At 41.3% G+C, this 14690-nt stretch overlaps 1 protein-coding gene and 1 pseudogene across 1 annotated transcript; both read left to right on the forward strand.

Annotated features, from left to right (window-relative positions):
* The first annotated feature begins 2828 nt into the window (after window positions 1-2828).
* On the forward strand, window positions 2829-8055 carry LOC125610082 (annotated as a pseudogene).
* Window positions 8056-13134: 5079 nt separating this feature from the next.
* On the forward strand, window positions 13135-13590 carry LOC106358808 (uncharacterized mitochondrial protein AtMg00810-like). The gene has a single exon (XM_013798609.1). The coding sequence runs from the start codon at window positions 13135-13137 to the stop codon at window positions 13588-13590; it is 456 nt and encodes a 151-aa protein (XP_013654063.1).
* Window positions 13591-14690: the final 1100 nt, after the last annotated feature.

Consider the following 14690-nt stretch of genomic DNA (forward strand, 5'->3'; position numbering starts at 1 on the left):
GAGCTCTAATATATCATGCATGCAACAGTTAGGCATCTATAGATATTATAATCTCCAACACCTGAATAGTGGCCCTGCATCTAATATCATTTCCAACCAAGTTACATTTATATTTACTCGCTTGTTACTATTGCTATTCCATTTAAACATTTACAACCTTTAGAATTAATAAACACTAGATTTAATTGTTCCCTAGTTCCTTGTGAATTCGATCCCTAAGTACTACATCTGAACCTCTTTTGATGAGAGTAACACTCCTTAGGGTAATTTGAGTGGTATCAAATTTGGCGCCGTTGCCGGGGAGCTTTGATCTCCATTAGATTTAGTTTTATTAATTCTTTTTATTTTCTTTACCCCCTTTTCTAATAATCTTTTTCTTGTCTTTTCAGGTGCATGCCCAGTGGTACCAGAAGCAACAAGGAGAAAGACTTGTTGTTCTCAGACGATCCTGCTCATTTGGAATGCACCATCCGTAGAGGTCAACATTCCACATCGCTCGACGCAACCACTTCGTCGTCGATCGATACGCATAACCAACCGTCGACCGACACCAGACCATCATCGTCGATTGTTCCCAATCGTTCGACAACGATCGATACTACACCGCGTACGTCGATCGATACCGTGTCGTCAAAAATGGTAAACATTATTATTCTAACTCAGGACGAGAACGGAAACCTGTATGACCAGGCCGGTCATCTGCGTAATGCAACAGGTCAGAAAACAGATGCTCAGGGAACTGTAATTCCTGATGCTGATGCTACAGGAGCTGCTCAACCTCCCATCGATCGACAGGCACCTCTGACATACCGAGTGCGGTTACCCTCAATCAATAATGATTACATCAACGCAGTCAGACCACCACATAAACCATTAGCAAACCCACCCGAACCAAAACCCAACCCTTTAAATAATTCACCAGAATCTGTTCAAGAAGAACAAGAATCTGAAGGGAGAAGGTTAAGGGAGAGAAAGGAGAAGATTCCTAAAAACCTTAAGAGGGAAGCTAACGATAAGGAGATGGATGGTTTCACTAAACGAGTCCTCAGAATCTCAATCGAAAAACCTTTTGTTGAAGCTTACTTCACACACCGGTTGTGGATGTTCTTCAGAGAAACAAAGGTAACCGAGGAGGACATTAGGAGAATATTTCATCAAGTCAGAGAGAAGATGAAACACAGGATCACATTGACGAAGAAGAGTGATTCTGAGAAGTTTGCAATACCATGCGTAGTCAAGGGTGTTGAATTTCCCCATTCAATGTGTGACACAAGAGCATCAGTTAGTATTCTCCCTAGGATCATGGCAGACCAGCTTGGTTTGACCATCAAACCCTCAACGGAATCCTTCACCTTCGTGGATCTTTCAAAGAAACGATCAGGAGATATCATAAGAGATCTGGAGGTACAGATTGGTAATGCCCTTGTCCCTGTAGACTTTCATGTCCTAGACATCGAGCTTAACTGGAACTCTTCACTTCTGCTTGGAAGATCTTTCCTAGCTACAGTAGGAGCCGTATGTGACATGAACAAGAACAAATTGTGTCTAACGCTCATAGACCCAAACATCCACTACGACCCCATCCGACCTAAGAGAAAGGACATTAATTCTGTGGATTATGGGAAAGAACTCAGCTTCATTGGCGCATGCCATTGTGTAGCAGAGTATGAATTGGAGTACGAAACAGAGTACGCGGAATCGATCGACACCCCAACATTTCCATCGATCGATTCCAATGTGTCAATGGTGACCGATGACCGCAACAACACGTCACTCGACGTAATGCACCCACTTGACCATTTCGCTTCACCAAATCATTGTTACCAATATTTTGCCTTCCAACCTCCAAGCAAGAGAGGACATGATGATTATTCCATAGGCAGTTGGGCAGACAGTGGTTTCCATGAAAGTTTCAGTTGACACTGTAATTACTTCACCTAATGAGGAACATACCGAGGAATACGATGAAGATTACTGGAAAGAACATGCAATAGAAATGTCTTTGCAGGATGAAAGACTTGAAACACATAAGTTGACCAACACGTTTCCAACATCGTTCGACGCTGTGCACTCCACATCGGTCGATACCCACCCTCGTCCAGCAAAACAACCGCTCACATCGATCGACACCCCGAAAGGAACATCGATCGACACCCCGAAAGGAACATCGATCGATATTCGCGCCGCAGCGAAAATTCAGGAGCAGGAGAATATTCCCTCCCTAACTAGGTTTATAGAGACCTATATAAATCGTTTTGCACCTCCAAAACCACCTACACACATCAGAGCAAACACACAAGCAAAAAAGATGAACACTCTTCCTTCTACATCAACAGAAAAATCCATGAAGAGCAATCATCTCAAGAACAAAAGTTCTGCAGAAATTACACTGCCATCGATCAATGTAACTGTATCTACATCGATCGATACTACTCTAAACTCTAATCTTTCTATTTCTAAATTAAATGATTATGCAAACATTGATTACGATTTTCTAACACCTGATGAATTTGGTATTTTCAGGGACACAGATGGCAACGCACGTGCAATGGATGGAAGGATTTTACAAGTGTCCAGAGAGGACATATCAGACATCCTTCAAGTAGCCAATGGACCTGACAACCTATTCTCACAGCAACGTGGCACTCCAGACGTCACTCAAACAGATCCTAATAGCCACGCAGGAGTCGCCACAACAGAGATCAACCCAGATCTATCAGGCCAACCAAAAGGGCAAGCATCGATCGACGGTACAACGGAGACATCGATCGACAGGGTAACACCAACGTCAATCGATAGGGATGAACCGACGCCGATCGACAGACGGTATGAATGTGAGAACTGCGCTTTCGACATGTACGGAGCCAGAAAGTTCACCTGGGAACAAAGGGACGAGTATGGAGTCTACAGAGATGAGCGAGGACACGCACGAGGCGTAGCTGGTGAGATGATACCTGTCACAAAGGACAACATCAGGAAAATACTGGAAAGAGCATCTCTTTTTGAGGAGAGCCACATCTGTCTTCCAGAACATGCCACTTCCTTCACACCCACAAGACTGGCACCAGAACTCTACACCAAAGAAGAAATCAATGAAATGGTGTTTGGTATCTGTGGAGCTCAGGAGAAACTGGGAGAGGAGCTCAAAACATTGGTAGATGATACACATCAGCCTTTGGATAGAGGCTACAATGAGCTTTTCAGATGTATGGCAGAAATGAGGACAGAAATTGAGAGTTTACGTCAGCAACTTGAGAAGGAAGCTACGACCTCAGCATCGATCGACGCACCACGTGAAACATAGATCGACGTCAGTCTTTCTACAGCTCAGATCCCTGCAGAACCGCAATGTTCAACACAACACAGGGATGAATGGGAAGTCTCATACATCGACACAAGGATAAACGACGTTTATTGCCCTCTCAACAACAACGGTGCTTCTCCATAGGATCTTGGTGCACCTTCTCCTTCTCCCATAAGGCCTCTGGTTCCTCCAGCTGTGGAAGAACCAATCAACTTGAGAATATATGGCAAGGAGCTGAAGAGAGCAAATATTACTCGGATCGTGTATGGATGGTGGTATGATGATGATATTGACGAGAGATACGCAGATAGTGCGTCCTTTGATGCCAATGAAGTTGACGTTAGCAAAATGTTACTTGCTAAGTGTAAGAAACAGTCTAGGCTTAAAGCAGATATTGCTCAATGGGAAGACTGTCAGCTTCTCAGTTCCGGAGCTGTTAGAGGCACACAATTGCAAGCTGGGTTCAGTAGAGAAGAAGAAGAAGAGGAGAGAGTGGTTCTTCTTGTACATGATGCAAAGCTACCTCCTTTTCTTGATAATGGAAAGGCCGTTTTCACAAAGCAAGTAGAGCCTGTGAAGGATCCCACTTCAGACATGGCTATAGTTTCAAGAAAAGGATCTGGTCTTGTCAGAGAAATCTGGGGAAAACAAGGCTTGCATAAATCACGACAGCGGTTTTGGAAGCTTGCAGGTTCTAACCTTGGTGTTGAGAAACCAGCTGAGATTGATGCTGATACTGCTGTAGTTGGTAAAAAAGGGGAAGTAGACTTTAGAGGCGAGGGTAAATTTGCAGAGCATATAAAAAAAAAGGAGAAGCTGTGAGTGAGTTTGCCAACTCGAAGACCATGGCTGAGCAAAAACAGTTTCTTCCAATATTTTCTGTTAGAGATGAGTTAATGCAGGTCGTAAGAGAGGACCAGGTGATAGTTGTGGTTGGAGAAACTGGTTCAGGAAAGACCACTCAGCTGGTTACACTATAAATGGCATTGTAGGATGCACACAACCAAGGCGTGTAGCCGCAATGAGTGTTGGAAAGAGAGTTAGTGAAGAGATGGGGACAAATCTTGGGGATGATGTTGGGTATGCCATTCGTTTCGAAGATGTAACTTGTTCAAACACTGTTATCAAGTATATGACTGATGGAGTGCTGCTGAGAGGGACGCTCAAAGATCCCGAGCTTGATAAATATCATGTGGTGGTGATGGATGAAGCACATGAAAGATCAAGCGCATGAAAGATCACTCAACACAGACGTCGTGATTTCAAGCTCATAGTCAGTTCTGTGACAATACCCAAAGTTTTCTGATTTCTTTGGGGTTGTCCCTGGAAGGACTTTCCCTGTTAATTTCATCCACTCTAAAAGTCCTTGCGAAGACTATATTGAAGCGGCTGTTAAACGAGCAATGACGATTCACGTAGCCAGCCAGCCCACCTAGAGACATTCTAATGTTTATGACAGGGCAACAAGAGATAGAAGCAGCTTGCTTCTCACTTACGGAGAGAATGGAACAGCTCATTGCTTCCTCCAGTAAGGAAATCACAAATCTGCTTATTCTCCAGATATACTCTCAGTTACCAGCGGATTTGCAAGCCAAAATATTCCAAAAATCAGAAGATGGAGCACGTAAATGCATTGTTGCAACCTATATTGCTGAAACATCATTGACAGTCGATGGGATTTATTATGTGATTGACACATGGTATGGAAAAATGAAGGTTTTCAATCCTAGAATGCATATGGATGCTCTTCAGGTTTTCCCTATAAGACGTGCTGCCTCTGATCAGCGTGCAGGAAGAGCTGGAAGGACAGGGCCGGTAGCATGTTACAGATTGTATACCGAGAGTGCTTATCTGAATGACATGTTTCCAAGTCCTGTTCCGGAGATTCAACGGACGAATCTTGGTAACGTTGTGCTGTTGTTAAAGTCGATGAAGATAGCCAACTTGCTAGATTTTGATTTTATGGATCCACCTCCACAAGAGAACATCCACAGTTCTATGTACCAGCTTTGGGTGTTGGGTGCTCTTAACAATACTGGTTGATTAACGGATCTCGGATGGAAGATGGTGGAGCATGGGTTTAAAAAATTGCTTCAACCCTTGAGGCGAGCTTGCCTCAAAGTTATAGTGTCGCCTCGGAACGCCTCGCCAACTTAAAGCGTAATATTAACTTGTAGGTTAGAACATGTAAATCATTCAGATTCTTCTTTTCTTTGTAATTATCTAAACAATTAAAATTTAAAATAAATAACTCTTCATAAAATAAACGTAAAACATAGAATTAATCCCAACAAAGTGTTCAAAAAACAGAAGAATCAAACCAAGAAAGACTTGAAACAGAGAATCAAACCAGCAAAGTCTTAAAACAGAAAATCAAACCAACAAAATCTTAAAACAGAGAATCATAGTCTTCACTGTCAACATACTCATCAACATTCACATACTTATTAGCCCCAGTTTCAACATCTTCTTCAATTTCATTGTCATCATCCTCATCAATCAACATCATTGGAGATGGCCTTTGAGAAGCTTTTTGACTTGGAGTTGAGCTTTTGGATGAATTATTTCCTCTTTCATTCCTATTTAAAGTTTCTCTAGTACTGTAACTAGGCTCATTAGCTCCACATGCCCTGCTTACCAATTCTCATGGTAAATCACCATCTTCAAATACTAGATCAACACCATTCTCCATACATTGTTCCTACAAGTCATTCATTACCCTCATCAATTTATGCCAGGTCAATGGGATCAATTGTATCTTTCAGATTGTAACGACGTTGAAGAGCACAATTGTACTTAAGAAAAACCATGTCATTCAACCGCTTTTGGGTCAAGCGATTCCTTTTCTTGGTATGTAGATGCTGAAATACACTCTAATTTCTTTCGCATCCTGTTTCACTACACGTGAGACTAAGAATTCTTACAGCAAAATCTCTAAGAGTTGGAGTAGATGCTCCATAAGACAGCCACCACTAATCTGGTGCCTTTGTTTCCCTTTGTCTTATCGCTATGGGATGGCCAAAGAGTCCAGAAGAACTCTTAAAATATCTTTAAGTATATGATCTTGAGTAGCAACTTCAGGAACCACTTTCCAATGGTGTCGTATAATCCTCCCATAACCTCTACACAATTCACTTCAGGTCCTTTGTACTGAAACTCAGGATTCAAAAAGTGGCAAGCAGCATGCAAAGGGTGATAGAGTTGCCAGTTCCATCTTTCATCAATTATTTCAAAAGCACGCTTGTACTGATCTTCTTTCCATAGTAAGTTTTCGGAAATCTTCTCCTTAGCTTTATCCATTGCTTCATAAATATACCCCATAGCTGGTTTTTTCTCCCCATCCACTGTGGAGCTCCCATTAGATCCACCTCTTGCAAAGATGCTTTTGATGGGTGAACGGTTTGTCAGTACCTTCACTGTTCTTCAGACCTAAAGACAGAGCAAAATAGAGTGACACCGCGAGGGAGAAGTTTTTCGTGCCAGAGTCCCATCATGTAACGCTGCTGAATGTGTATCAGCAATGGGAAAATCATGGATTTAGAGGAGACTGGTGTTTTTGAACAAAAAAAAAAAGAGGAGACTGGTGCAATGACCATTACCTGCAAGTAAAAAGTCTTGAGAAAAGCAGAGAAGTAAGATCCCAGCTTCTTGATATCCTCAAGCAACTTAAGATACCACTCAAGTCGTGTGGACAAGATTGGGATGTTGTGAGGAAAGCCATATGTTCAGCCTATTTCCATAACTCATCTAGATTGAAAGGTGTTGCTGCGTATGTGAACTGTATAACCGGGATGCCTTGCCATTTGCATCAGAGCAATGCACTGTACGGTTTGGGATACACCCCAGATTATATTGTATACCTTGAACTGGTGTTAACCACCAAGGAGTACATGCAGTGTGCTACATCGGTTGACCCGCATTGGCTTAGCTTATTTATGGCCTAAGTTTTTCTTGATCAAGGACTCGATTCATCGTTGTTGGAGCATAAAAGGAAGTAGAATGAAGAACATAGCAATGGAAGAAGAGACAGGAGAAAATGAGAAGAGATTCAAGCTTCAGGTCATTCAAAGTTTAATAATGTGAATCTGAACTAAAATCTTACGGGTGAAACTAAATTTTTTTTTTTTAACTTCTTAATTGGTGAGCAGTAGATTCGATCAAAGAAATAGTTGAAGTGATATATTGAAATAGGAAAATTTCATAAAATACCTCAACTAAATTTGGTAAAGCACCAAAATATTGTAGCTCCTACTCAAAATTTTGTACATCTTTTAGTCTTGATTCTAACTTCTATACTGCTTACTTACAGTTCTGTAATACCATCAAAGTTCCTATACAAAAATACTGTAACACAGTATTTTGATGGAAATCAAACTAAGCTAGACTAAGAACAAGATGAAAAGATGACGTCGAGATGATAAGTTGAGGGTTTGAGATCGATCTGTCAAAGTTTGTGAAAAGATGTCTCTGGAGTTCCGTTTTGTCTCCTTTTTATAATCGATCATATACTATGCCTCCTCCGATATCCTCACTTGATGTTGTGATCCCGAAAATCTCGTGATATCTTTCTGGTACCGCGAATCTCGGATGCCGCTAGCGCCAATCCCTTTTTACTTGGCATCAATGTTTCTCTTGATCCCTCGGCTTCAATTTTGATCGAGCTCGAAATTGATTCATCGAATTCGGTCTCTGATACCACTCAAATTACCCTAAGGAGTGAATTACTTTCTCAAAGAAGAGGTTCAATTGTAGTACTTAGGGATCGAATCCACAAGGAGCTAGGGAACCTTTTAAATCTTGTTAAATTATTAATTCTAAGTGTTTGTTGTTTAATGGTTTAAATGTAAATAGCAATCCTAATTGAGCAAGTCTATTGCTCGACTAACAAGATGATTGGGGGTGTAACTTATTGGAAATGTATTATATGCAGGGTTTCTATTCAGGTTTGGAGATTATAATCCTATAGATGCCTATCAATTGCATGCATGATATATTAGAGCTAAACCCCTTAAACACAGTGATCAGCGATGGCAAAGTTTCACTGGTTAACTAACTAGATCTTGGATCCCAACTGTCGTTTGTTGATCACAAGAAAGTGTCGATCGATGGTCCTATAGGGATATCGATCGATACACTCTTCACAAATATCGATCGATTGTCAGAAGACAATATCGATCGATGCTTCTAGTTAAGCCCTAGGCGCAAGTCGATAATGCTCACTAGCTGTCTAGTTCAGCAGTAGCCTTTTTCTAGCAGTCCTAGCATGACAGATTAGTTTCAGGACTGGATGGCCAAGGATGCTTGACTCATGCAGATTCCTAGGTTCAATATTCTAGTTAGCTAATCTAGAACAAGCATTAAGAACAATCAATCAATGAATACCACAACTTAGCAATCTATAGTTGGGGCTAATCCCTCTAACCTATTTTAACCCTGAATCTAATAGGTAAACTACTAAGACATAGCTAAGTAATTCATGACACAAAATATAAATAAAAACTGCATAGAATAGAATAAATGAATCAATGGAGTTCCAATCACAAATCTCTCTATGATCTTCTCTCCTAAAACTCTCTGCTGAAAATAAGAATACAAAGGTGGCCAAAAGCTTCCTTGCCTCCTAACACTTAGGCAAGTATATAACTATTAGGTTAAAAACTCGTCAGGGGTAATCTTGTAATTTGGTGAAGTCTTGGGTTTAAAGTCAGCTGGAACCAAGTCGTGCTTCCGCGTCTCGAGATCGATCGATTGTACAGGATGTACATCGATCGATCATAATCTTCAATCGTCGAGGCTTCTCTTCTGTTTCGATCGACGTCACTGGATGTGCATCGATCGATTGTTTCTTCTTCGTATCGACCGCTTATGGTCAGCTCAGATGAAATCTCTTTTAAGCTCCTAAATGCTCCATAATCGTTACTTTACTCCAAGATACTTCTACACCTGAAAACATACCTAATAGGATAGAATATATAATATATAGATAGTAAAATACTTATATACCATGTGTAAAAATGGGTCAAATCCATGGTATATCAGTCTCTGTTCGGATTGATCTTGAAGCCAAGCTTCCAAGCTTCCTGCTGACTGCGCCTTATGTTTCGAATTAAGGACACAGGCTAATCGTCGACCCAAGTTCTTTTTAGAGGTTCTAATGAATGTTTTCAAGATTGGGACCCAACATTTTGCATTTATCATTTTAGTACATTGCAGAATTTTATACGTAATACATAGTTATGTTTACGTAATTGAAAAATATTGCATTGTACTGGTAATTGTAAGATGCTATAGAATCTTAATTTTAGAAACATTATAGATTATAACCATAACCAGAACCTGAGATTAAAACGTTTTACATGATGCATAAAGAAAAAAGAGCAAGAAATACTAACTTACCAATGTCCATGTATTGTCACAAGGAACTATAAAATCAGCGTAGTCTAGGACGCTTGATTGTTTCCGTTAGCGGATGTTAGTCTCAGGTTCCGGTCATGCAGGTATTGATATATTTTCCTCAATCCATAAATTAATGTCATATGATCTCTCTATACGCTTTATGTCATATAACTCAAAAATGTCTACCAGGGGCGGACCCACTTGAAGAGGAGTGGGGTCACCTGACACCACAAAAAAACATGATAAAAATTTGTTTTATATAGAAAACATTAAAGAATCGGTAGCAGAGTTGGTTAAATATAATGTTTGACCCCACATAACCCGGGTTCCAAACCCAGCAGTACACCTTAAACTGTTTTTGACCCCAGTCAAATTCATTCATGGGACCGCCACTGATGTCTACCCCAACCGGTTACTATGTCATATAACTCAAAAATGCAGGATAAATTTTTTCATCCTCAATTGATAATAAAGAAGAGTAGTTGACAAAAAGAAGAAGAAGAAGAAGAAGAAGAAGAACAACAACAACAACAAAATGACGTGGTATTCTGTTTTTATCAACCCGAATTAAACCAGCTCTCCACATGTCATAAACCAAGTTAACGTTTAAATAACACCATTTATGGTTTTAGGGGAATTAGTTTAAAATCGATAGTTTGTGTATGTAATTCAAAAAATAGAGTTGTTCATGTGGTTTTTGGTACGACTTAAAAGTTAATGTGTGAAATAGCCGGGGACAACTAGTTCATAAGGGAATAAGCCATTTTCCTACATTTGACGGCTACTTTGCATCTATCTAACATTTAAGACGACTGTTCAATGCGAATGACTTGCAGCTTTGTCTCTCTACTCCAATGGCAGATGTAAGTCCAAAGAGGTAGGGAATGACTTATACTCTTTTAAGTATGGAAAGTTACTCTCCTCAAACAGAACATGCCTACTAATATATACTCTTGCAGTCGGTTGATGTAGACACTGTAACCCTTATGCTTCTCACTATACCCAATGAAGACACAGTGTAAGTTTTTTGGGTCAAACTTATTTTTTCCATATGGACGCAGGAAAGGGTAACAGCTGCTTCCAAAGACTCTGAGCAATGAGTAGATAGGTGGTTTACCTACTAGCATTTCGTATGGACTCTTGTGTTCAGGTAACACTAAAGAAGGCATCATGTTACCGAGGTATGTAGCTGTTAAGAATGCTTCTACCCAAAGTTGATGAGGGATTTTGCTCTGAAACATCAGTGACAAACCGAGTTCAGTAACATAACAGTGTTTTCTCTCAGCAAGACCGTTCTGTTGTGGCGTATGTAGATAAGACAGTTGTTGTTTGATTCCACAAGAAGATAGGTGAGCAAGGAATTGTTTACTCATGAACTTGCCACCACCACCACTTTGAAACACTTGTATTTTGCTGTCTAATTGTCTTTCCACAAAGTTCTGGAAGCTCAAAAATGCAGTATAGAAGTCTGAGTTTAATCTCAAAGGGTACATCCAAGTATATCTTGAGAAATGATCAACAAAGACTGCATAAAACCTAAACCCTTGAGTGGAGGCAACTGGAGAAGGCACCCATAGGTCACAATGAACTCTTTCTAAGGGTCTGGTTGCTACAAACTCAGAACTAGAAAACGGTAAACGACTAGACTTTCCCAGCTGACACGCCTCACAGAGCTGACGGCTGAGGTTATTGAGAATTATGGCCTTATTTGCTGAGAGACGCTGGAGAACTTCTTGGTGAGGATGACCTAGCCTCATGTGCCAAACAACACCACTTGCAGCTTGTTGTCTGTGAGAATAGAAAGCCATGAACTTCAGGTTCTCCAAAACGTACAGATCCTTCTATCTAACTCCTCTGGTTAGTAGTTGCCTTGTCTGTTTGTCCTTCAGAATAACACTGTCAGCATCAAACTCAATAGAACAGGGATAGTCTGCTGTAAGTTTGGAGACTGAAAGTAATGATTTTGTCATCGCAGGAAAAATAAGAACGTCATTAAGGGGAAGATTACCTTGAAGACTAGGCAACATCGCTGTACCAACATGAGTTATAGGCACAGACTCACCATTTCCTACCAGAACTGTGTCATCACCAGTGTATGCTTGAGTGGACTGAAGCTGAGATAAGTCGTTGGTGATGTGGGCTGTAGCTCCGGAGTCAGCATACCACTCATGGCCAGAGTTTTAAGGTGATTCTTGAATACTCATAGCGGCTAGAGCGGTGTGATAATCCTCAGACTGGTAAGAATGATCGAATTTCTTGTAACACTTGTAAGCAGGATGGCCAAACTTGTTACAAATCTGACAAGTTGGCGATTGTCAGGAGCAGATGATGAACCACGACCAGAAGACTTACCTCTTTGGATACTCCTCTCCTGTCTGCTTGGAGGTCTGAACACTATCAAGCTCCCGTACCAGTTGATACTCCACCGATCATTGATGAGTTCATTCCTCCACCAAGACAAGCTCCTACTACTACAGTACCTGCTGCATCAATCTTCTCAGACGATGATTTCCCTCCCTTACCTCCTTCCCCTGCACCTCTGGTACATCAGATACAGCAACAAGCACCTGTTCATCCTATGGTTACAAGGGCTAAAGACGGAATCAGCAAGCCAAATCCAAGATATGCTCTGATATCTGTCAAGACACCTTACCCTGAGCCAAAGACCCTTGCTGCAGTGCTAAGAGATCCAAACTGGAACAATGCTATGAAGCATGAGAAGAACAATATGGAGATAACGCATACATGGGATTTGGTACCTCCAGATCAAGCGATACAGCCTATAAGCAGTGGATGGGTACACAAGTCTAAGCTAAACGCTGATGGAACGTTAAACAAAAGGAATTCAAGACTAGTGGCACGCGGTAACGAGCAGTTTGAAGGAGTTGACTTTGTTGAAACTTATAGTCCTGTGGTGCGGACTGCGACTATAAGATCAGTGCTTCATATAGCAATGGTAAAAGGATGGAACATTAAGCAGCTCGATGTGGATAACGCCTTCCTACACGGTGATCTCAAAGAAACCGTGTATATGAAGCAACCTCCAGGACTAGAAGATCCTGAGAAACCTCACTTTATCTGTAAGTTGAACAACACTATATATGGTCTTCGCCAATCTCCGTGAGCGTGGTACGACAAATTCAGCACGTTCTTGCTAGAGTTTGGGTTCAAATGTACACATGGTGATCCTTCATTGTTCGTATATCATCATGGTGAAGATGTCATTTACCTCCTCCTTTATGTCGATGATATGCTTTTAACCGGCAATAATGAGAAGCTAATAGAGAAGCTTATGAAGAGTTTGAATACAACTTTCAGAATGAAAAACATGGCCCGGTTCATTACTTCCTTGGAATACAAGTCCAAGCTCACTCAGATGGTCTGTTCTCTTATGTCAAGAGAGATACACACTTGATCTTCTTGAGACTACGGGCATGTCTGATAGTGCTCCTATGCCAACACCGCTGCCAATTCAGCTCGATAAAGTCCCTGGAGGAGATAAGATCTTCTCAGACCCGACCTACTTCCGCAGTCTAGCAGGCAAGCTCCAGTACCTGACCTTAACAAAACCAGACATCCAGTTTGCGGTCAATTACGTATGCCAGAAGATGCACTCTCCTACTGTCACCGATTTCTCCAATCTGAAGAGAATCCTTCGGTACTTAAAAGGAACATGCCGTCTTGGCTTGAACATCAACGCTAAGACAAGATTCCTTTTGTATGGCTTCAGTGACAGCGATTGGGCCGGCTGTAAAGAAACACGCCGCTCCACTGGTGGTCTCTGCACCTTCCTCGGTTCAAACATCATCTCTTGGTCTGCAAAACGGCATCCAACCGTCACGGTCGTCGACAGAAGCGGAGTTTCAAACACTGTCTATCACTGCAACTGAGCTCAAGTGGATAGCCTCATTACTTGGTGAGATGGGGATCTCTCTTCCTGACACACCTGAGCTGTTCTGTGATAACCTCTCTGCTGTCTACTTAACAGCGAACCCTGCACTTCACAACCGAAGCAAACATTTTGACACGGATTTTCATTATGTTCGGGAACGTGTAGCACTTGGAGCTCTTGTGGTCAGTCAAGTTCCATCGGTGCTTCAATTAGCGGACATATTCACTAAGTCATTACCACAACAACCCTTCTGCGCCTTGCGTGACAAACTTGGAATCAGCAAGCCTCCTGCTCCAAGTTTGAGGGGGTGTGTAAGTCCAAAGCCTACAGAACCGGATTTGTCTTCAAAGGCCCAGTCGAGTATCAACGGTAACAAAGGCACAAAACTTGTGACACCTAAAGGAGGTCTTCGTACGGCTCATACAGCTAAGGAGATACAGCTACCAAACCGTTACGAAGCCTTAGGACTATGTGCTGTCACATGCTGAGCTGGATGATGCCTTTGTCCTACTTGAGTATATCACCATCTATATATTGTCTTATGATGTAATCATGCAATCCAAGTTGAAAACCATCAATAAGAAAGTTTATCTTCTTCACAAATAAACCCCTTTCTCACCAAGTTTATAGCAGATACAAAAAATCAAACCTCTGAATACTTCATCCATGGAGATCGGCTCAATCCCCATAAAGCTTCTTCCTTTATTAATTATCAATACTATGTACATCTTCTTCTTCTGTTATTCTCGTGCGATGGCTGTGATAGGTCCCAGTTATAGGATCATCTATTTTCGATCTAAAAACATGTGATTTGAAACCATTTAAGGTTCCTCTTTAAATCAAAGAGAATTTTTCAAGAACAAACTAAAACACACACTTTTCTTTTGGGTAGTTAAGACTACCTATTTTTGGGTTTTCATTGATTTAAATAGAAAATATACTTGAAGCAAAATAAATGAAGGTCGAGTCATCGACTCCTGCAATGCGGTAAATGGGAAAGTGGAGAACAGTTCTGTGACAACCCGCCCCGTAGGAACTACCTGCCCCGTGGGCCCCAGGCTCACAGCGCTGCAGCACACCGACCCCAACCCCTCTATT

The sequence above is a fragment of the Brassica napus genome, chromosome A1 (genome assembly GCF_020379485.1).
Source record: "Brassica napus cultivar Da-Ae chromosome A1, Da-Ae, whole genome shotgun sequence".
Lineage (NCBI taxonomy): Eukaryota > Viridiplantae > Streptophyta > Magnoliopsida > Brassicales > Brassicaceae > Brassica > Brassica napus.

Coding starts and splice junctions, on each gene's coding strand:
- LOC106358808 (XM_013798609.1), top strand. CDS start 13,135: ATGTCTGATAGTGCTCCTATGCCAACACCGCTGCCAATTCAGCTCGAT.